This window comes from Taudactylus pleione, unplaced genomic scaffold (genome assembly GCF_031769625.1).
Source record: "Taudactylus pleione unplaced genomic scaffold, aTauple2 ptg000431l, whole genome shotgun sequence".
Taxonomy (NCBI): domain Eukaryota; kingdom Metazoa; phylum Chordata; class Amphibia; order Anura; family Myobatrachidae; genus Taudactylus; species Taudactylus pleione.
This window is the reverse complement of record NW_028284833.1, coordinates 3710477-3735274: the sequence shown is the minus strand read 5'-3', so window position 1 is coordinate 3735274 and position 24798 is coordinate 3710477. Positions and strand designations below refer to the sequence as shown.

Genomic DNA, 24798 nt, shown 5'->3' with positions numbered 1-24798 from the left:
GCAGATGTACTTCATGGTCCATTCATCAGCCCGGGCATCTCCGGGTATCCCAGCTACTATAGTAATATATATACAGTGATCAGAGAGACCCGTACTTGTGTATCCTTTTCACACATCCAGTTCTGCCTAGTGTGCTCATTAAATACCCATTGGACAAATGACCATCAATAAATGACTAACACTTTCAGGGGTCTATTTACTAAGCAGTGTTAGGAGACAGAGTGAAAAGTGATAAGGTACCAGCCAATCAGCTCCCAATTGTCATTTTTCAAACACAGCCTGTGAGATGACAGTTGGGAGCTGATTGGCTGGCACCTTATCACTTTTCACTCTGTCTCCTAACACTGCTTAGTAAATAGACCCCTCAGTGTCAGATGAATAAAAAATAGCAATTACGTTTTGTGCTTAATGGAAACAAGTAGCAGCCCCTGAGTCAGTAAAACAGCTGTATCATACATCTCACATAGCTGTGATTACACTGCGGCAGGCATGTGAGCAATGGCACTCACTTTTTCCCATACATAACATCCTGTGTCCTGCTACAGAATTGTGAGGTTGATCTTTGTCGTTAATTCATTTGCAATTTACCATAAAACGGAGGTACTGCTCAGTAACCCATGAAATTAAAATTCATGAAAAGCAACAATAGGACAAAGTGTACACGTTCCTCTTTTATTAAATGTAATTGATATTTTGACAATCTGTTTTGTTTCTTTTTTAAATTCCTCTTGCTTACATACATCTCAGCAAAAGGCCAAAGAAGCATTTAAAGGATCACTAAACTGCAAAATTGAAATATGCAGATATGAACCATGGAGGTTAAGTACATTGTTCAGCGTAACATTACTTTTCCATTGCAGCTCAGTAAGAAGTAAAGTATTACTACCCAACTACATTACCATCAACTGAAGCTGCTCCCACATTAGAAGACCAGTGTACTGAGGATGCAGTCTTCTGAGTTGCTGTGACATCACTGGCCCGCCCCTTATGTGTGAATCCACCAATCCATACAGGGCATTAAACTCCCCATCCGCAGATAATACGTGCAACCACAAAGTTATTAAACCAAGCTTAAATAAAATAAAGAGACAGACCAAGTATATATGCGATCAAAAATATATGGTCAGCTTTATTTATTTTACAATCAGAGTATGGTGGCATAAGAAAGAACGTCCAGTAACCTGAGGCCCCACACTTGACTTATGCAAGGATGTAAAAACACTCACTGAACGGGCCAATATCCCAATTCAAGTGTAATAGTGATATAAAACTTGCAAGGGCCGATATCCCTCTCTGGCAAGTGAGACGGTATCCAGCCCCATCCCAATGCACTATTTTAGCCTCTGACCCCAGTAGGGTAAAATCAGCCTAACCAGTGCATTGACGGAGGCGCACCGCTCATACTGCAGCAAGGTGGACGCTTTATAGATACCGCCGTTCTTTCCCGCCACACAAGTTCCCAATGATGGAACATGCCCGCCACCATACAACCTACTCTCTAAAACCTCCCCACACCGAACAAAAAACACTCTATAAATGAAATTTGACCCTTCTAGGCATCTTGTACCCCATTAAAGGGTGATGCTCCACAAATCTCCCCCCCCCCCCCCCAACCATGCACCTACATCACCAGGAAAGGCTAGCACAATATCGGACAAAATATCACGACATCTGGCCAAAGCCAAGCAACCCACCCAAATCATGAACAAATAGTGTGCCGCAAGTAAAGCGACATCTGCCGGCACAAATCATTCCCTCCCAGGTGAATTGCTAAGACCAAAGGAGAACCAAAGTCCTCCACTGACATCCGTATACAGGGCACTAATGCCTCTCAACCCAAACTAGCATAGCGGGATGACCTGCCCAAAATATAAACAAGTGTCCGATAAACAAATGAGCTATAATCCTGTAAACCACCTGCAATACATGAAATATTATTATTATTATTATTATTACCAGTTATTTATATAGCGCACACATATTCCGCAGCGCTTTACAGAGTTTATTTGGCCATTCACATCAGTCCCTGCCCCAGTGGAGCTTACACTCTATATTCCCTATCACATGTGCACACACACACACTAGGGTTAATTTGTGTTGGGAGCCAATTAACCTACCAGTATATTTTTGGAGTGTGGGAGGAAACCGGAGCACCCGGAGGAAACCCACGCAAGCACAGGGAGAATATACAAACTCCACATGAGTACCGTGACTATGGCATATTGCAGAGGGAGGTGATGGGGGGGAGGGAAAGGGGGGGAAGGAGGACTTGACCCGAGGTAAAAACCTACAAAAAACCTGCTGGATCTTTTTATTTTCGTTAGTAATGTCGTTCTCATATTCATGATGTTATTTGTCATTCATTTTATCTATTGGTATTAGCCAAACGTTGTCTTGCGCAGGGCAAAAAATAGGGCAAAATCCCTCGAGACCCCCACCGGAAAGGTGGCAAGTTGGCCGAAGCACTCAAGTCCACAAACAAACATAACACATCATAAGTCCACATGAAATAGGCGTTGGACTTCCATCATCATAGAGCCTGTATCCCCTGCCGAGCTGAGACTGCAAGACAGTCTCTCACTGCTGCCACAAAGCCTGATAGGCGATCCAAAGACTGAGGAGCCAAGGACCGACATGCAAAAACTCTCCATGACGTCTTGAAGATTGTACGGGGTATCATCTGTGCCGACGACTCCATCCCTGACAACAGAAGCAACAAATCGATACCTGGGGTGGCAGTAGGAGGGGATCCGGTCACATCGATGTCTGAAACAAAAAGAGAAATCAGGGGCAGTGTCGAAGTCCAGGGTCCCATGAATTCATGCAATGCGCAGGCGCAGCAATGAACAGAGCAAACGAGACACAAGGAGCCACAGCTGCAAATCAAACCTATCTGCTGAATAAGTGGACCCGGCGCGTCAACATGGCCGATGCTGGGGAGGGGGTAAAACAATGCCAACCCCCGTTGTAAACAGAGCCCCCCGACTGTTGTGACAGCAGGGGCCACAAAGCGCCTGCACAGACACACGCAGAGCAGTGATGGCACCTGAATCGAGGAATGTATAATTCCCCGATACAGGCAACCCCGCATAAAACACTGGCCTAGCCTCACCAAGCCATTAGGAGACCACAACCCACGGCCTGGGGAAACCTCAGCCAGGCGTGTCCCGATATTACCGAGGGCTGTGTATAAGCTATGGTGTGCTTAAAAAAGTGTTGTATGTGGGGTGGTGGACTCGGGTCAAACCTGTTTTCCGATGACAGGTATATATATATATATATATATATATATACATATATATATATATACACATGATTAGGTATATATGAATGGGAATGAGAATGCAATGTAATTTGTGTAGCTTCCTAAATTCTATGAACATATATTTGTAAAATAAAAGGGGGGTAAATATGAGATATGTTGTATTTTGAAGAGCATTGCATGTGGGGGGTGAACTTGGGTCAAAACTGTACCTGTATGTAAGATAAATATATATATGATTAGGTCTCAATTGGAATAGGGATGACACTACAATGCAAATATGTGTATCTTGCCTAACTATGAACAATATTTGGAATATAAAAATTGTCCACACCCACATGTAAAATATAAAACAAATGTTCCCAAAGGTCAGATACTGCGTCTGAGGAGGAACTGAACCGCTAAGTGGATATGTGCAATCATGCCAGCAGCTATCGCATGAACGTACCTTATGTATGACCTCACAATGTATTAGACAGAGCTGCCAAATTAAAATGGTATGGAAAAAACACCTCCTCATGGGTAAGAAAAAACCAAACCGCGAGCTCCAGCTATAGGAAAAAGGTCCAGAAATCCGTAGGAATAAATGCAATACAACTACTGAAAGTATCAGGGAAAATTATACAGACAAAAGAAAATTGATACACTCATTAAGTGGTATAGCACGCACGAGCACCGGCTACTGGTAAAGAGCATAAATTACTGTACGGGGATCAATACAATTCAGCTACAGAAAGTATAAGGGGAATTCATATGGACAAAAGAAAAATGACGCACCGACACGTGGTGTTCCTATGTATGCACGCTTATGACCAAATGGGTGGTCCAAACAGTTTATAACAGATAAAGCGAGTAAACAAGTGAAGAATAACAGAAGAGGAGATGATAGGCTCCTAATACTTGATTATACACTATGAGCTCATGATACCATTCACAAGCTGACTCCAACTCGAGCACATGTTGGGAGGGGCAGCGGCGCACGCTTCAAGTCCCTACGTGGTCATAGGGTCCCAAGACACTCCCAAACTCTATTAAACTCAGTGATACCCATGTAATGTAAATTAGTACATTTAAGAAACAGAAAGTATATATTAGCGTGATATTAATAATGCGCAAGAACACATTTGTGATAGCTTAACTTAAGACTATCCTATGATACATATCGTACTTGTATCCGCCACTCTGCAACACTTATTTTCTTATCTATGGGCATGACTACACACGAATGTTTCGCTGTAACGAATGAGATTGATGGATGATATGGTCTTAAACAGATTGAAATAATTGCTTGTATTAATATTAAATGAATATATCTTTATTGCGCGTACTGCTTATAATTTTCGAATGTCAACAATGTACATGACTAGACTGTTTGCTGTATTACATGAATGTCATATGACAATATCTATAACGCAATAGATCTAATAATAAATCGGGCAGAAGAACCGCAAAACAAAGCCGCGGTATCTGACTTGCTGGCTTATGCGAACGTGTGATACAACGCACTCAACGTGTATCGAAATAACTGCATTTATTTATGAAATAAGTGCTCTGACAATAGTATTGATTAACAAAACTGTTTTTATGACTAAATTAATTAAAGCTAGTTTAGCTGACACTGACCAGCCGACTGTGAGTAGACCAAATAAAGAATGTGAGGGGGGTGGGCTGGTAAGCCTACTGAGGAAATTGCCTTGGCTGAGAAACGAGATACGCCACGTATTTGTAGTCGTGTGTTACGTATGAAATGAGCCCTAACAATAAGCAAATAACAAGCGAGCGAAAGACCGCCGTCTCCTGACACAGAGACGTGAGGAAACCTCCCTACACTGTAATTACCTATTCCCAAAGCCCAACCCAGGGGCTGCGTCTGTCATGAGCGCTGGAGAACTGCTCTTAATCTGCAACCAGATAAAAAGACCACCGCCTCCCAAACGTTATTATTAATATAATATACTATAGGCTTACCGATGCATAACTCCCACAGGCGTAACCATATACCATCTACCTAATTAAGGATCAACTTAATAGCACCCTTACCACCATGCGTATCATCTGGCCCTAATTATGAAATGTGCGGTATCATCTGGCCCTAATTATGAAATGTGCGTAAACTACTAAGTACTTTATGCTTGCATAAAAGAAAAGGCGGAGGGCGAGGCCGACCATATTTTCTTTTTTTTTTTGCTGAGCCCGAGTGAAGCATAACGCAGGCAAGCCGAGGTGTTAAAGACTACCCCACGCCACCAGGCTGCGGAGACCGTGGGGGGGTAAGAGCACCCCCACTGCCCCCAGCTGTCCGGCAATAGTACCAGGATCCAGTGCGGCAGCACCATCGCTGGAACTATAAACATTACCAAAATATATTGAAATATAAATAGGCTGTCCTTGGCCTTGAACCCTAAACCCTTACCTCATGTTATCTGCATTGTAACTAGCAGCCCCCACACCAGCTGTGAGGGGTATTGTGGCCACCATGTGAAACCCCATGGCAGCAAACATACTTTGCTGTGCTGAGGTGTGCAGGGCTGCCATGAGAAAAAACCCAAGGCAGCAGGCAGACCATGCTGCACCAACCTTTTTTTCTTTTCTGTAGCCTGCTATCCCTGGGGAACTATGTTGGCACTACCAAGGATGGGGACAGGGGCTGCTAAGGGGGGTCCCTTGACAGAAGGCAGACCTTGCTGCATTATTTTCCCTTCCCCTGAAATGGGAAGTTGGCCACTGGCCCCTCCCCCTGGGGCCCGAAGATGGCCGTGACACCGCCCCCCCCGCTGCTGTGAAGGGAGCCGGCGCCATGACAGGCACCCGGCTCCCGCACCCCACGACCGCGCCTCATCCCCCCGCCGCCCTGCGCCGCAGGCGGGGCACCGCCGGTGGACAGGAGCGTCTTGTAGTGAGGAAGCACTGCACGCGGCCGCAACGGCGGCACGCGCGGGATTGTGCAGCTGCTATATTACTAGCCGCGGCCGCCCAGACGAAGTGTCGGAGGACCGGTGTGGCTGCGGAGTCCCCACAAGGGGAGCGGGGAATAGCGGGTACTACCTAGGGGACATGAACCACGCCCGGCAGCATCAGCCAGCTGGGCAGGGACAGAAAGGGCACGCTGGGACTAGAACTGCAGGTTAGCTAGAGAGAACAGAGGGCCTGATTCAGAGTCGGACGCTCTGACCAGAGCGCTCGCTCTGAATCAGGGCCCTCCTAAATGAAAATGGAGCGGCCTCCTGGACGCTCGCATAGCTGTGGGTGACCACTCACAGCTTATGCGAGCGTCCATGATGATGGTCGCGATGGTCAAGACCGTCGCGACCATCGGGCTTGCGACGGAGACCCTGCGGTAGGGTCTCGCTGCCGCAAGCCCTGGAGTGATTTTGGCTCTATCAGAGCCAAAATCACTCCCACTGACATCACTAGTGATGTCAGTGGGGCCGGCTTCAGACAGTAGGCGTTCCCATGGGAACGCCTCTGTCTGGCAGCCACGCCCCCGGCACATCCACCATAGGGGGCGCGCTGTCAATCAACATCGACAGCACGCCCCCTTTGGTGCGAGATCCGGAGCGACGTGCGTATGCGCAGTGGGGTAACATCGACCCGCTTGCGAGCATCCTGCGCTCGCGAGCGGGTCTGAATGACCTCCAGACAGAGAGAAAAAGAAATATGCAGATAGAAAGAGTAGAGAGAGGTGAAGAATAAAGTAGAAAGGAAGAAATAAAAGAAATACAATAAGAGCTCTACAACCTGTGACTGAACAGCTAGCAGATCAGATTCCAAAGAAGCAGTGTAACATTGCTGACCTACCCACACTCCTATTAACCACACCCCTTACACAACACTCCACCAATCCTAACCTAATGTCAATTTGACCATAAAACACTAACACTCCCCTAGCTACTGTAACTTTATTAACCCCACGCATCCCTGCCTAGGGGTTTATGTGCCCTCTGTTCTATCCGAACCTCGGTTATCTTTCTGCACTGTGAGTGCCGCTCAAATTCTGCCTGCTTGGGTATAGAAGCACCTCCCATCTAACTAGGCAACCTGCTGCAAAGCAGTCACAGAAACCGTGGTGGCCATATTTTGTCCAGTATAAATCACAGCAGCTATAATATTTCAGACAGTAGCTTTTCTCACAATTATAGGGATCGAATCAATTATAATCTTCACTCACTTTTTTGCGGGCAATGTTCTAATTACTGGGATTGGTAGTAATATGTGCAGAAACATGTTATTCAAGGCCAGTATGAGGGCTCTGCCCCGCTGTCACAATTGGCACTGACTTGTCCTGGTCTCTGGGTTTTTGGGAGGTATAGTTCTTTACTGCTCTACAGAGCAGAGGAGGGGTGAAAGGGTGCCACACGCTCCTGCCACTGGTGGGTACAGCAGTAAAAGGGTGGTAGAAAGGTCACTGGAGGTGGCACAATGTTAGTGCTCAAGTATGCTAAAAACAGCATGTCGACATACCGACTGTTAACATTCACAATGCCGACATCCGGACAATGTCAACATTTTGTAGCACAACTGATTTTAGTGGCCGATCAAACTGTAGATCACTTTAGTATCCTGTTTTTTATTTCAAAATTAAGCTTTGCAGAAGACGTTACAGCACAAGCTTACTGACATTTGGGACATCCCGTCTGGGATCTCTGAAGTGTTCCTTCGCCTTCGCAAGTGCAGGGGGTGAGGTGCCGCAATTTATGCCGTCGTAGCTTTGCCATCCGCAGCGGAATACCGCAAACTATCACGCCACAAGGGTCGCAGTCATAATGGCGTGATTTGCTACGAATCATGTAATCAAGCCCCATCCACATCCACATCAGCATTGAAGTGAGTGGGATCTGTGAGCTCTCTCTTTTCTCCCAAGAGTCAGGAAGAAAATGAAATTTGGGAGTCTCCCAGACATCCCAGGAGAGCAGGACATGATAGTATGATAAAGTGTTTTCTATACGCCAGTGTTTATACCTCCTTTTCTCTTTCTAGCATTATTGTCCTTGTTTGTCATCCAATTGACTTATTTTTCAGAGCATCCTGAAAGGCCAAAGAGACTGGAGAAATACATGGAGCTGATTAACCGTCTTCCGAAGGTCAACCGAGCTACGCTGGTAGCACTGATCGGTCATCTCTATAGGTAATGAGCTTTAGAGATCTCAGATATTACTATCAATTCCCAGAAGCTGTGCAGCGCATGCAGTGTGTTTCCTATGACAGTAGCTTAGATAACTAGTAAAGCTGGCTAAACATGGCGTGATCCCAGCGCTGGGCCAGAGCACCTAACAATTTAGCCGCATACACAGTTAGAAAAACGGGATGTATCCAGTTATCGGGTGTTTGAGTCTGAGCAGCTGATGTCCAGGCTATATATAGGCATGTCCGCCACCATGAGGTGACAACAGGGATTTCTGTCCTGGGCCGTCTCACTAGGAGCTGCCCACCCAGACCCAAAAAGAGAAGGAAGGGAAGGGTCATATTGTACTTGACCAGGAGAGAACATTGGGGGAGCAGATCTAAGAAAGGCCAATGTGGGTTCTCATGGCAGGGGGGGGGGCATGTGTATGGGGAGGGTGAGGGGGAATATAAATGACAAGAATAGAGTGTGCAGTATACTGTATATGACAGTACGTGCCAGGGTGGAGGTGATCAGTGATGAGAGGATCTGGGGCATATGTGACAAAAGTTGGAGGATATAGCACATACAGTACTGTGTGTGACAAGGGTGCGATGCTGCCTGGGGGTCATATGTGAGAAGGGATAATTGTAATTGCACTATGTAACTTGAGGTGGGGCTCAGGATTGAATTTGAGGCAAGGGCGCTGTCACACATGGCGCAGCAGTGGTATGAGTTGTTGTGAGGAAGTCTATCGCCCTCCTTCACCCGACACAGAGCCAGGGAGGTACCAGTGGGGGGTGGGACATATTTGAAGGTGGTGGTAGAGAAGGGAGGTGTGGGGGTATATGTGACATGGGCAGAGTTGGGAGAGGCATAAGTGACCAGTGAATAGTGGGTGGCATACGTGGCAAGACGAAGGAGGGTAGGGGGCATGTGTGTCATCCAGACTTGACCTGTAATTCTTCATAGTTCACCCTCAAAATGTTCACCCCACCTCATAGTATGTAAGCAGGATTCTCTTTCCTCTTGTTCTATTGTCGAGCTTGCCGAAATATCGACATTGTGAATGTTGACAGTTGGCATGTCAACCATACTGTTTTGCATAGAAATCTCAACAACACCTAACCCTAACCGAAGCCTAACTGTAACCCTAACATTGGGTAAAATCAGCATTCTGACCGTATGCCCTATGCATGCCACCTGTGCTCCTTGGCTTTTGTCTCTAAATACTGTTCAGTGACTCTGATGCTTACGTTAGGTACAGGCTCATCAATCGCCCAACGTATCACTGCTTGCCTACTAGACACAGTGAGTTGCCCTACACTTTAATCATAAAAGATAATAATAACATTACATAAAAAGAACCCCAGAGTAATTGCTTTGCACAGCAATTAGTGAATGCAGTGATGTGTAGTCTGGAACATGGATTATGAGTTAATATTAATGCATAAGTTAAAATTTTCTTTATCGTCCAATCAGTACAGACGATCCCCAGAAATCCTGGCAAATACAGAAAATACGCACACTCTTATAGAAACTTTTACTGTGCATAATACATTATTGCAAACTGAAGCATTATTTTTCTTTCCGGCAAAGTAGAAAGTGCTCATTTACATTTTTTTGCAGTAAGAAAATTGGTGTGTTACTCATTATTGATCAGAAGTCATTATAATGCCACCAGTACATGCAGATTATGACAAGTGCCCCTGTTTGCCTTCCTTTCCATATCATTATTGATCAGAAGTCATTATAATGCCACCAGTACATGCAGATTATGACAAGTGCCCGTTTGCCTTCCTTTCCATATCATTATAAATTTGTATCTTATTGTTTGCTCAAATTCATTTTTCCCAGGGTCCAGAAATGTGCCGCCTTAAACCAGATGTGCACCAAGAACCTTTCTCTTTTATTCGCTCCCAGCCTGTTTCAGACGGAGGGGAAAGGAGAACACGAGGTGAAGATAATGGAGGATCTGATAGACAACTATGCCAGTGTTTTTGGTGTAAGTGACTCTTTTTGTCTTGTTTTTGAGATAACCATTCGTGCATTATATGTCACCTCTCCCTTTATGTTGAAACATCTGTTCCAGACCACAAGATGGGCGACTGAAGAGTAGCCCATCATCCTTTGGATGCAGGGTTGGCTTAAGAGAGGGTGGGGCCATGTGCAGCCTCCGTGTGCGCCCCCCGCACATTAACCGAGTAGACTATGGCACTGTGGCAGAAACTATTGCGCGTGCACTGATCTCTGGGAACATGGTGCCCGCGCCATTTTCCTGGTGATCGCTGTACTGTGCATACGCAGATCTCTGGGAAAATAGCTCCCAGACAGTTAAGTAAGGATTGCCTATGGGTACAGGGTATGGAGTGTGGGCCACCCTAGCACTGCACACCCCGCACCCATTATAGTTACGCCAATGCTGGGATGCATCTCACAGTCTATACTTGTCCACCTTTCTGTGATGTGTTTCGGAAGATCATGTAGATGAGAGGAGGGCTGAGGGCGATTGTTGGCATTATGCCGTGGAGATTAGCACCATGATCACATGATACACAGCGAATCTCATCCATAATGTTGACACCAAAATATCAACAGTTATGATGTTTGCATGCTTAAAATGTCGACATTTTAAATGTCGACACCTGGAAAGTGAGATGTCAACGTTGTGAAAATGTTGACATCAGCATTAGGCTTTGGGGTTAGGTTCAGGGGTTAGCGGTTAGCATTATCAATAGGTTTAGGAGTTAGGGTTAGCATTAGGGTTAGGTTTAGGGGTTAGCATTAGGTTTATGGGTTAGAGTTAGCATTAGGTTTAAGAGTTTAGGGTTAGCATTAGGGTTAGGTTTAGGGGTTAGGGTTAGCATTAGGTTTAGGGGCTAGGGTTAGCATTAGGGTTAGGTTTATGAGTTAGGGTTAGCATTAGGTTTAGGGGTTAGGGTTAGCATTAGGGTTAGGTTTAGGGGTTAGCATTAGGGTTAGGATTAGCATTAGGGTTAGGTTTAGGAGTTAGGGTTAGGTTTAGGGGTTAGGGTTAGCATTAGGTTTAGGGTTTAGGAGTTAGCATTAGGGTTTGGTTTAGGAGTTAGCATTAGGGTTTGGTTTAGGAGTTAGGGTTAGCATTAGGGTTAGGTTTAGGGGTTAGCATTAGCATTAGGGTTTGGTTTAGGAGTTAGGGTTAGGTTTAGGGGTTAGCATTAGGGTTAGGAGTTAGGGTTAGCATTAGGTTTAGGAGTTAGGATTAGGTTTAGGGGTTAGAATTAGGATTAGGTTTAGGGGTTAGCGTTAGGGTTAGCATTAGGGTTAGGTTTAGGGGTTAGCATTAGCATTAGGGTTTGGTTTAGGGGTTAGGGTTAGGTTTAGGGGTTAGCATTAGGGTTAGGAGTTAGCATTAGGTTTAGGAGTTAGGATTAGGTTTAGGGGTTAGAATTAGGGTTAGGTTTAGGGGTTTGGTTTAGGAGTTAGGGTTAGCATTAGGGTTAGGTTTAGGGGTTAGCATTAGCATTAGGGTTTGGTTTAGGAGTTAGGGTTAGGTTTAGGGGTTAGCATTAGGGTTAGGAGTTAGGGTTAGCATTAGGTTTAGGAGTTAGGATTAGGTTTAGGGGTTAGAATTAGGATTAGGGGTTAGCATTAGGGTTTGGTTCAGGAGTTAGGGTTAGCATTAGGGTTAGGTTTAGGGGTTAGCATTAGCATTAGGGTTTGGTTTAGGGGTTAGGGTTAGGTTTAGGGGTTAGCATTAGGTTTAGGAGTTAGGATTAGCTTTAGGGGTTAGAATTAGGGTTAGGTTTAGGGGTTTGGTTTAGGAGTTAGGGTTAGCATTAGGGTTAGGTTTAGGGGTTAGCATTAGGTTTAGGGGTTAGGGTTAGCATTAGGGTTAGGTTTAGCATTAGGGTTAGGAGTTAGGGTTAGCATTAGGTTTAGGAGTTAGGATTAGGTTTAGGGGTTAGCATTAGGTTTAGGGGCTAGGGTTAGGTTTAGAAGTTAGGGTTAGCATTAGGGTTAGATTTAAGGGTTAACTATAGGATCAGGCTTACCTCAAACAGACATTGCTGAAATTCTGACCATGTGGACATGTTCACTGTCAAAATTAAGACCATGAGACATTCTCATGTCTGCATTGTGAATGCCGACATGGTCAACATTGATAAAATATACCATACATAGAGCTCTAAGGTAGTAAATCCTTTTCTTAGCTTCCCTGTTTCTCCATCACTGCTAGGTAGTACTGCCTCTAAATATTGGTGGAATTGTGGTATAAAGTAACAATGTGTCAATCAAAAATGTTCACAAATTATTCTGAAACTGAGTAAAAAAAAAAGTTTTCATTCCTGGGGTTGTCATCCAACCTTACTTTTAAGGTGCGTACACACCATCTGAAATTTTGCCCGATTTCGACGCATCAGAACAACGAATCGTGTAAGATATGTTCAAATCGTGACTGTCTACTCACGGTAACGATCCCGATGCGTGTACCCGCGGGTCGTTCATCGCATCTTCCGATCTTGCCTACAGCAGGCAAGATCTGCCAATCTCGTTAATAAGATTAATGGTCGTCGGTGAGATCGTTTGTCAGATTGGACAGTTTATGCAAGATATTGTTTGTCTGGGAGTACAGGGGAGTTGCTGGGGGAGTTCAAGGGAATCGTTGATGACATTGCATCTTTTGCGAGTCGTCTAGTGTGTAGGCACCTTAAGACTGTAGTAAATATAATAATCTAAGCATAAGTGAGTCTCCCCTCAATATCAGAAAGACTACTGGGCAACCCGAGATTGTTGCTGGGTGCATTCCAAATGTATTTTCCCCAAATATTCATAGTCACTCTATGTATATACATAATATCTGTCAGCTGAATGCTGTTTGTACAAGGAGGTGGCATGGGAGTGCTGGCTCATTGTCACTGTGAATCCCAACAATGTCATATATTTCCTCCAGCATAGAAGGCTGGATCTTTGTTAGGGATAGCTGTATCGGTTATTCCAGGAAAGGCATTACTCTCAGATTCCTGCTGACTTTGGTCCTGATTCATTACCATTCGCAGCTGCGATTAAGCACACATTCGACCGAGTTTTGTGTACTGCGCATGCGTGTGCTTCGCAGTGCGCGTGCACAAGTCGGCCACTGCGATCGGGACTGCAATCGCAGTAACTGCGCAGACTCATACAATTGCCCTGATTCATTACGGATCGCTAGTGCGGTCGCAGCTGTGATTACGCACGCAGTTCTGCTGCACAAATATGCTAATGAATTCAACCGCTCAGTCAACATAGAGACGCCCACTACCACTTTCTCGCCTCCGTTAGAGACCTCGCAATCCTGCGTATACATCGGTAACATCGAGTAACATCGGATCCTCACACAGAATTACAGCAGGTCTGACCTGTCACAGAAATTGCAAGTCTCGTCGCACACAGTGAGTACTCAGACTGCGATTGCCATTGCACGCCCAGGAAACGGTGTTCAAATGGACAGGCACCCCCCAAACGCTGACGTCCCGCCACTCACTCTGCGATGGCTTTCTGTCTGCGTGCGTGATCGCAGGGCTATCGCCATCTTGGCCTGGGCACGCACACTGCGGGGCATGCGCATGCACAGTACGCACCATCGGACGATCTGCGTACGCTGTTGCAGTTGCGATCCGTGATGAATCAGGCCCAATGTCTGGTATGCAGTGTATAATGATAGGGTTACATTACACAATATATACTGTATATGCTGTGAAATGGGGAACATTTTTTTTTCTCCTCCAGATTGATGAAGAGCACGTGACGCAGATGGACCTGGAAAACAGCCTAATAACCACCTGGAAGGACGTTCAGGTAGTGCGCTCTGGTCCTACATTAACACCACATGCAGGTTCTTCAAAACATCTATGTTTCTCCTGCATAGACTTAATTGTCTTATGTTTAATATACAGAAAATATTATTTTGCACTTAATTTAATGCAAATGTGCACAAGACACTGACACCCCACTTTTCTGTCATTAGTTATCACAAGCCGGAGATCTCATTATTGAGGTTTACTTGGAAAAGAAGGAGCAGGACTGTTGTGTCACCTTAAAGGTCAGTAATTCAAAACATACTTAAAATGTCACATTTTCCTTTATACCATTGTCTATCAATATGTCTGTAGCAACACTGAATGACCTAGCTCTAACCCACCTTTACCGTAGCCTAACGTCCCCTCCCGCAGCCTAACCTCCCCCCCCCAGCGGCCAAACTCTAATCCCCCCCTGCAGCCTAAACCCTAACCCTCCCCTCCCGCAGCCTAACCCTAATCCCCCCCCCCCAGCCTAACCCTAAACCTCACCCTAGAGCCTAATCCTAACCCCCCCATGCAGCCTAAGAGCTATTTCACAAATGCCGGTTTCGGCCGGTCAGGCAAGAACCGGCCGGCTTTTTTCTGGCACTCAGTGCCTTTCATAAGCAGCGGCTTTGAGGCGCTTTTTATGTCAGGTGTTTTTTTTCCCCTATTGGGCATGTACAGCACCAGCACTGCTGCACAAGCCCGGCTGGCAGAAGCCAGTGTGTGTGAAAGGAAACATTGTTTCCTTTCATTGCACGGCACCGTCCTGCATAGTAGTTTTTTCCGGCTATATCACGGCGACCGTGCCGTGACCGTGTCTTGTGAAAGGAGCCTGTCCTTTCCCTGCAGTACTATATTTCACAGCCAGTTAAATACCGGGCGGCTTTTTGCCGCCCTGTCAAAACCGGCATGTGTGAAATAGCTCTATCTCTCCCCCCCGCAGCCTAACCCATTATAAGCCTGCACACAATATAGCATAACGCAGGAGATGATACATTTGCGCCCTGTCAGTATATACCACCACACATCTATCAGTTCCCTCCCTGTCTGCTTGTGGTATATTCCTAAAACATATGAAGCACAATACACTTACTGTAAATCAGAGATGGTGCTTCAGATGTTTCTGCTCTTGTAAACGTATAATGCCCGGCCTATCGCTGTCTATGTGAGAACTAGGAGGGGAATTCAATTAGATACGAAAATTCTGAAAATTTTCGCCTGTCCGACTTTTCGCCTCATTCGCCTGTTTCAGAGGCGAAATCATTCCATGCGCGTCCCCGCTTTTAGCCAAATTTAATTGCAAAACAGGCAAAAACGGAATTAGGCGAATGCGGAACAGGAGAAAAGTACTGAAAGAATTTGGGAAATCAGTCTGTACTCCCAAAAAAGATGCACTAACATAGGGAATCAATGTCGATATGTACTAATAGCCCTAACAAATGTGTGGATACTTAAGTTGTGTAAATAGCTTGCTATTAGCGTCTTTGTAAAAGTGGTGAAGAATGGCATAAAGCAGTATGTTTTGGTGAAAATAAGTACTCCAGTCAAATTTGGGGTCCCTGAAAATGGGTGCAAGCATATTTTTATATCTCTAAAGTGAACTGTAAAAAAACGTGAAAAATCTACCTGCTACATGCACCTGCAATCCCAAAACCACCTGAGCCATCCTTGCAGCCCCCCTAGAAGCCTATTTTGCTAGTTTTTATGCTTGTCCCCCGACTTTTTACATTTTTACCCCAAAAATGACATGTCTTATTTTGGAGTGTTCTTAGGTTTTTTTTTTTGTTTTTTTGCAGATTTGTCCTTTGGGGGGCTGTCCTAAGGGTTCTGAGTCATTTCCTCACGTTTGCACCCCAAAATAAAGATTTTGCATTTCTTTTCACCTGCTATTGATTGGAGAATCTTTTTTGGAGAATTCAATGTATCGAGTTTCCGCTTAGGTGACATTGTCCTGGAATTGAATTTGGCAAAAAATTTTTAGGCGAAATTTTGCAATTGAATATGGCTCTATGTCCCTGATTCAGCAAGGATCGCTGCTGCGATTGCGGCAGCAAGCGCGTACGCAGTTCTGCTGAGAAATGATGCAAATCACTGAGGGCCTGATTCAGACCCGCTCGCGAGCGCTCGCAAGCGGGTCGATGGTGCTCCGTCGTGCGCATGCGCGAGACCCGAATAGCGACGGCCAAGGGGGCGTGCTGTCGATGGTGAGTGACAGCACGCCCCCTTTGGTGGGCGTGCCAGGGGCGTTGCTGCCCAGACGGAGCCCATGGGAACGCCTACCGTTTGGGGCCGGCCTCACTGACATCACTAGTGATGTCAGTGGGAGTGCGGCTTGCGGCAGCGAGACCCTACCGCAGGGTCTCGTCGCAAGCCCGATGGTCGCGATGGTCTTGACCATCGCGACCAATCTTTTTGGCCGCTCGCATAAGCTGTGGGTGAATCAGGCCCTGAGATCACAATGCCGCCGCAGCACAACCTAAATGCGCCCACTTCCCTTTACTCACATCCGTAATACCTGCCAAGTCTGCGAAAACATCGGTACCATCAAGTACTATCGGAGCCTCACACACAATTAAGGCAGGTCAGACCTTACCCAGAAATTGCTAAACTTCCTGTACGCAGCTAGAGCTCCTGCTGCGTATGGCGACGCTGTGTATAATTAAAGCACGGCGTTGAAATGTACTGACACGCCTGCGTTTTTCTGACCACCCCGGAGAAATGCATTTTATTAAATGGTATTAAATGCCTCCTTTTGTGCATTCTAGCTACTATATTAATTAAAATAACTTCAAATGAGGTACGAGTCTTTTAGGCAAATGGCAGAATCTGGAGGCCACCGCGGCACCGGTCACACCACGGAGGTGAATTAAGACCCCCTGGGCCTTTAGGCATTTCGGCGAGACATGGGTTTCATTCCCCTTCTCACCCATTTGTTTATCAAGACAAAGTTGAATGTAATGTCTTCACTGGGATCCAGTCAGGAGCCTTGGTTGCACAATGGATGATCCAGCTCTGTCACACCCCAGTAACACCATCCATTTTATATCATTGTTAGAGGGCACGTGATGAGCGTTTATGTGTAGTGCGCCATTCACTAAGAAGCGGGAGGTGCTGAGACTGTGTGCAGGCATAAATCACTCAGGTATATAAAGTTAAAGGCAGATAAACACACAGATATAGTTACAGTAGCTAATAAGCAGGATGTGACATAAAGAGCCATATTCCCTGCTAGTGCTAATAATCTGATCAGATGATATTTGGTAGAGATGGGAAATAACAAGCTGCCCTTATAGAACAGTCTGACACAACAACACCCATTGAACTGTCCCACTCTATTTGAACACTGTTATGAAAGTGACTTGTGACGTGAATCTCTGTTAGGTCTCTCCAATGATGACAGCAGAAGAACTGGCCAATCAGGTTCTGGATATGCGGAATATAGCGGCCAGCGTTGACATCTGGTTGATCTTTGAAGTTTTTGAAAATGGTGAACTGGGTAAGTGCTGGAACAAAAGACATTAAACATTGGACCTAGATCCCCATTAAGATCAATCAGAGCAGATCTTTTGTTTTAATCAGTTTATCTAACATTTAAGGAAAACCCTTCTGACTGCATGTTCTCCCGATTTGAATCCATATAGAAGTGTCCACCTATATGTAGCCTCCTTACGCGTTAACAACCCTTCTAGTCGCGTCGTGCCGTGGCGTGACTCGTAAGCACTGAGCGTCTTTTGTGTGACCTTTTCCCTTATAATGCAAAGTGTTATATGAATAGGATGCACAAGCAACTTCTGCTGATTAAAATGATATGCATCATGCCTATATTCTATGTGCGACTGCGGGTGTATCTGTTTGCCTAATGCTACGTTACAGTGTCACCGCAGCTGGCGCTGTAACGTAGCATTTCGCATGCAGAAGTAACCGCAGTCGCACTCAATATATACACATGCCGCATATCATTTTAATGCCACTTGTAGCGCACGGAGGATAGATGTATGTGGACAAATCTGTATGTAGGTCTGGAACCCTGTCTTACCTGGTTGCCCATCGATGGACTGTCCTTACTGTCCATATGTAAAATGTAACTAAGGGCAGCAATAAGGAAAGACAGTAGGAATTTAATAAGCAACTAAATGTATTCCAATATTTATTCTGTTCTTATCTCTGCCCAGAGAGACCTTTACATCCCAAGGAGAAGGTCCTGGAGCAAGCCCTGCAGTGGTGCAAACTGGCCGAGCCAAGTTCTGCATTTCTTCTTGTAAAGAAGATCTCCTTCGGTGAAGGAAGCTGCCTATTCACAGGTAACCTGCACATTACGGAATAGAGATACTCAAGGTTTTAAAGGAAAATACAATTCATAAATATATGAAGTCAGACTCTGCCTACATGATATTGACTGGGCAATAATATAAATGCATTGCCTAGATAAAGGTCTAAGGGGCCTATTTATCATTTATTATTTGAAAACACCAGTTTTAAGGGGGTACCAGCAAAAAAAAAGTATCCTCCAAATGTATCTATAGAAGACCTCTGATATCTGCTACCAGGGCCGTAGCTAGGGTAGTGCGGCTGGTGCCATCGCACAGGGCACCACAGGTCAGGGGGCGCTGTTTGGTTCTGTCAAATTTCTGTTTATTATCATTCTTGCTTGTAGCTTCCTCTTATTTCATCCCCAGCAGCTCCTGGCCTCCCCTATCTCTTCCCTGGCCCTTCCCCATGAAGCCATGGCCCTTTTTTGGGTGCATTATGTCCCTTTGACAAATGAGGGGGGCGCCGATGCTCTTTCTGGCACAGGGCACCAAAAAGTCTAGTTACGGCTCTGTCTGCTACGATCTCCCGTTTTCGACTGCAAAAGTAGCCCCTATAGAAACCTATGGGTGCTGCTTTCTGGCCAAATTTACCAAGCTCCAGAATGCGATGCATTCCAGAACTTGGCCCCAGTAGCCGACGCCATATGAGGATAGCGTTAGTCCAGTGATTCCCAACCTCGGTCCTCAAGGCACACTAACAGTCCTGGTATTAGTGATATCCATGTTTGTGCACAGATGGTTAAATCAAAATAACTGAGGTACAAATTAAGTCACTTTTGCTCAATTATGGCTATCCCTAAAACCTGGACTGTTAGTGTGCCTTGAGGACCGTGGTTGGGAACCCCTGCGTTAGTCAATGTCGAAGAGTACCAGGAGAAGATCCCCCCTCCCCGACACTCGTGGTCAGCGGACCGCACATGTGCAGTAGTGCGGCGGCCACTGGCAATTGAAAGATCACTTTATTTCTACATATCGTACGTGCCTGTGTGAGATGATACTGTATATGCCGGCAGTATATAATTTGTTATTGCTGCGAATAGTAGTGATTAGAAATGATAATTATTAAAAATCAGATAATTAGTAAGTGCGCCCTAGGCCTAATTATCAGCTTTGACAGCAACTTCTTTTTTTTTTTTTGTTCCATTTAGGTACAAAGAGAGAAACTCCAAAATGTGGACTGCTGAAGTGCAGAGAGGAAACGCCGAAGCTTCTGGGCAGTAAGTTCCAGGACAGATACTTTGTTATCCGGGATCACAAGCTTCTGCTGCTCAAGGAGAAAAAGGTATTATAATATATAGAACTTGCAGTAACTTTTACAATTCACTATTAGCAGAGTGCTGGCACCCAATGTGAGGGTACGTGTGTATGTCTGCCGTTAGGTAATCATCAAGTCAATTTACACTTGTACCTATAGGCAGGGCCGAAACTAGGATATCTGTCACCCGGTGCAAGGCAGTAATTTTGCGCCCCCCTCCCTTCCTGTACCTGGATTTTGTCCTTTCTCCTCCATAAGGCAGTGCACTAGTCAGACGTCCCTGGTGTAGTGACTTACATTATTCCACACACCATAATGCCCATTACACATTATGCCACCCACTGTAATGCCTATTACCAAAGCGCCACTTACATATTTGCCCAACACCATTTTATGCCCCACAGTAAGGCTTCTAATTACTTTAAAATTACCTGCTCGTTGTCAGGTGTTTTATGCTCATTACCAGAGGTTTCATGCTTGTTGTCGGGGATTTCATGCTCGTTGCCAGGGGGTTTCATGCTCATTTTCATGCTCATTGCCAAGGGGTTTCATGATCGTTGCCAGGGGGTTTCATGCTCGTTGCCAGGGGGCTTATGCTTGTTGCCATGGGGTTTCATGCTCGTTGCCATGGGGTTTCATGCTCGTTGCCATTGGGTTTCATGCTCGTTGCCATGGGGTTTCATGCTCATTGCCATGGGGTTTCACAGGAGAAGATGCAGCGTTCTTCATCTTCTCCCTGCAGCGCCAGCGTTACCGATACTTCTGGGAACGCTATGTGCATTGCGCTGGCCTAACAGACACTAGAGATCCAGTAGGACCTCTAGCATCTGTCTCCTCCTTGGCGGCGGCCATTTGTGGATGGCCGTTTTCAGCAGAGCCCATGCGGACTGCTGGTCCGCATGGAATCTGTAGCCCCAAGTCACCGCACACTGCAAGACTGCATGGGGTGTGCAGGGGCTGAGTCAGCCCTTCTTCACCCCCTGCATTCTGGCACCCGGTGCATGTGCACCTCTAGCCCCCCCCTAGTTGCGGCCCTGCTATAGGTTCTCCCCATCCCCATCTAACTGCCCCAAGTATAGAGATGGCTGTCAGCACCACAGCTACTACATGTCTGCCTGCTGTTTAGGGTAGAGAGTAACCCTTTGCCCATGGCACCACCTTTTCCACGATAACATAGCAGTAACTCACTAACATAGCAGTAACTCACTAACATAGCAGTAACTTACCTCTGCACATCAACTATATCTGACACTTCCAATCGGTGCAGACCAACACACACTAATCCCTGTCTTCACTCCATCCTGCATACCTGCAAGGAAAAAAAGACCTTTGAAAGATGTTTGTAAGGACCCCCTAGGGGATGTTTTGCATCCCCCCCAACTCCTCTGTCCATAGGCCCCCATTGTAATTTAACGGTCCACCCCCCATCAAAAATAGCCCCCACCCAGTGTCAAAAGATCCCTGGCATAGCAGTAACTTACCTCTGCACATCAACTATATTTGACACTTCCAATCGGTGCAGACCAACACACACCAATCCCTTTTATTCACCCAATGGCGACAAATGTGTATAACACATGTAATTTTGACAAGGAAGATGGGCCCCCCTCAGCTCTGGGCCCCACAGCAGCTGCACCCCTTGCACCTATGGTAGTTGGCGCCCATGCTAGGACCCCTCTGTTATGACATTTGTAGTTGGCAAGTTGGTATGGAAATTTTATTTTGCAAATTTAATTTTTAAATATGTGCAACGACCAACTATTGAAGTTTTCATTTTCTTTCACTAGAAAAAAATAATTTTTCTGGGTAGAATTTTTTTTTCTTATTGTTTTAAGTGGGCAGTACAGTCTTTTAGCCTGCAGATGGCAATGTTGCAGCTGCCGTTTATAGATACAGCTAAATTCTTTTTTGTGTTGCAAAGTAAATAAATTTGACAATGATAAGTTTAGAGAAGTGGGAGCGCTAATGGTAGAGTGTAATTCTGTAGTGAAAAAGTTTATGTGCAAGAATACATTACCCGGATGTCAATTGTAAAGAATTAAAAATAAAATAAAAAATACAAATATATAAGAAAAAAAAGATCTATTAAGTAAAATCAATTGGACAACAAAATAAAAAATAAAATTCAAAACAGAACAGGAGTACCGAAAAGTTCTAGATCGACTTGGAACGGCTAGGGAGATGTAGGGCAAGTACCACGTTACTCATTAAAAGCTCTTCTTAAAGCTGCCCATTGTTATAAACGCACAAGATGGAGCAATACTCTTAAAGCAACATCGCTAGTGTTTTTCTGTCTTTCCCGTGAACTCCCAGTATATTTCAATGGGAAGTTTAAGTGGAGGAGTATTAACAACACGTGGAGCCCATATGTAATAGTCCCTGAGTTCCAGGAACTGACGCAACGCCGATGATTTAGCCGGTAGATTTAAAGAGGCAGTCATTTAAAAGGCAAAACCATCCTGGTAGGCTGCCAGGCTCGGGGACAGCAGCCTGCTAGTAAAGAGCAGGCTGTGATGGGTGACAGCTTTAGGACTCTTCGTCCTTTGATAAATCTCTCCTTATGTATAGGAGAGATGTTTTCAAGCCAAAAACCTCATGTACTTCTTATTTGTGCTACTAAAATGTCATACACCCCTCACACCCTAACTGGCAGCTCTGCACCTGCTGCGAGCATAAAACGTTTCCATCAGCCTCCTAAATGGTTTCTGCAGCCATCCACAATTTTCTGAGAACTGGCTGCTCCTTGTAATCCTCTCCGACCGTATTATTATGTACTGAATACCACAACTGAGGGCTTGATTCAGCAAGGAACGCAACTGAGAGAATTCACGCACTTGGCCCATGTTTCCGCACTGCGCATGTGTATGCATCGCAACGCGCATTCGCGAACTATCAACTGCGATGGGAACTGCATGAGCAAAGGCTACGCACACCTAAGGTAGAGTGATTGACAGGAAGTTCCGTTTGTGGGCGGTGACGGGAGGGGCGATCGGGCGAACGCAGGCGTGCCAGTGCGTTGGGACGCCGTTGTAGGGGTGTGCATAATTAAGGCAGTGCAGCGGCATGCGCAGCCATACTGTCAGCCCTACACAGGAAGCGGTAAAAATCCTGCGGCAGGTCAGGTCAACCACTAATATGCTAATGGATCCGATGGTTCTCGATGTTACCGATGTTTACGCTATCTTGCGTACTGATCAGGCTTTGAGTAAAGGGAGATGGGCGGCTTAATGTGGGGCTGGGAGTTTGCATCTTGCGCTGCAGTCTCCATGCGTATGCATTGATTAGCATATTCTCGCAGCGGATGGGTGCGTGCGTTCTCTCAGTTGCGTCCCTTGCTGAATCAGGACCTGAGTCTCCAATCTTTTCAGTGGTTGTAAAGGAAATATGTCCACGTACTGCTCTCCCCATATATTTTACTTAATGTCCTGTTCAAGAAGAGCCGGTTTGCTGTGAAAATATGCTAATTAATGCTATCGCAATGCCGTCACACAGCCAGAGACGCCCACTGCCTCCCTCTACCGCTATCTCACACCCTTAATACCTTGAAGTCCTGCGTATACATCAGTAACATTGAGTAACATCGCAGAATTACCGCAGCCCTGACCTTACTTAGAAATTGCTATCCTCGTTACATGCAGTAAGCACTCAAGCTGCGCATACTGTCGCAATGGCTAATATAGGCACGCCCAAGTAACGGCGTTCAAACGGGGGTGATGACGGACAACCACTCCCCATCAGCACCCCCAAGCGCTGACTACCGGTCACTCACGCAGCGATGGCTTACCATGCTCTGCGTAATCGCAGTGTGATTGCAGTGTAGCTCTGCGATGCGACGGCCAGCTGCGTGTGCTATTGCAGTTGAGATCCATAATGAAATAGGCACAGTAAGTACCAAATGCATATATTTATTTTACAGAGTTCCAAGCCAGAGAGAGAGTGGCCTCTTGAAATTGCGAAAGTTTACATGGGGATTCGGAAGAAATTAAAGCCTCCAACACCGTAAGTAAAGCAGTTTTACTTATTTACTAGTGTTACTCGTTTTTTTAACTGTATGTTGGGTCAATGCTTTGCCAGCACGATAGAATTCAGTGCAACCGGGATGTAATAGAAGTGATTTTTATTACCGTCAGTGTACATGGATCCAGTAGTCCTAGCAGGGAGGAGAGGCCTGATGATACTGGTCTGTCTTACATGGCCCTGTGACTACACTTTGCTTGGGGAAGTGGCATCAGAGGATTTCCTTGTTAAACAATCAGCACATGAGTAAATGCCATATGCTGCAGTCAGAGTGCCAGGAACCGAATCAAATGGTTCCTCTTAACCTCCCTGGATCCCTCTGTCCATCAGCTGCTGATGACAGAAGGTACAGTATTAGCGGTATTACTTCACTCAGGAAAGCACTGACAGAGTTTTCTTCCTAGACCTAGGAGCCCTCCGTTATGACATTTTATTTTGGCGCGTAGTTGGCAAGTTGTTAAGGAAGTGTTGTTATGCAAAAATGTACTGGGTCTAATTTTTTTAACTTCCTCTTGTTTTTTAAGTGGGCTGTAGTACAGTCTTGTAGCCTGCAGATGGCAGTGTTGCAGCGGCCCTCTATAGATACAGCTAAATTACTTTTTGTGTTGCAAAGTAAATAAAAAATAAAAGCCTAAAAGCCAGAGTATGTTTCTGTGTTGATGTGTATATAGTAAACATGCTAATTGCAATCTGTTGGTTATTTTCTAGGTGGGGCTTTACTATTTACTTGGATAAACAGCAGCTGTAAGTATTTTAGGTGCTAAATATATGTGTATGAAAAACTGGTATAATTACAGAAAAGCCATTATTCTGATACTAAAATATGTATTACATACATATAATCATTGAATAGATCAGGGATAATTTCATGTTTTAGAGTTAATCAAAGATTTATTTAAAAAACGACAACTTTGTTTTTCTCTTTATAGTGTGTTTTCAGTTTGGGCAGTAATTCACAGTATACAGTACATGACATGATCATAATAGGGCTTCTAATAACATAATAGGATTAAATCTAACCACAACCAACAGTAAACAATAGTAACTTA

At 45.3% G+C, this 24798-nt stretch overlaps 1 protein-coding gene across 3 annotated transcripts in view; it reads left to right on the top strand.

The window, feature by feature from the left end:
- The window catches only part of ARAP3 (ArfGAP with RhoGAP domain, ankyrin repeat and PH domain 3), a 194453-nt gene that overhangs the window by 154425 nt on the left and 15230 nt on the right, over positions 1-24798 (top strand). For all 3 annotated transcript variants that reach the window (XM_088447431.1, XM_088447432.1, XM_088447430.1), the window contains 9 exons: positions 8282-8387; positions 10221-10368; positions 14112-14180; positions 14350-14424; positions 17549-17663; positions 18340-18468; positions 19626-19759; positions 23649-23731; positions 24458-24493. In XM_088447431.1, coding sequence (XP_088303557.1) covers positions 8282-8387; positions 10221-10368; positions 14112-14180; positions 14350-14424; positions 17549-17663; positions 18340-18468; positions 19626-19759; positions 23649-23731; positions 24458-24493 — 895 coding nt within the window. The remainder of the gene's footprint in view (positions 1-8281; positions 8388-10220; positions 10369-14111; positions 14181-14349; positions 14425-17548; positions 17664-18339; positions 18469-19625; positions 19760-23648; positions 23732-24457; positions 24494-24798) is intronic.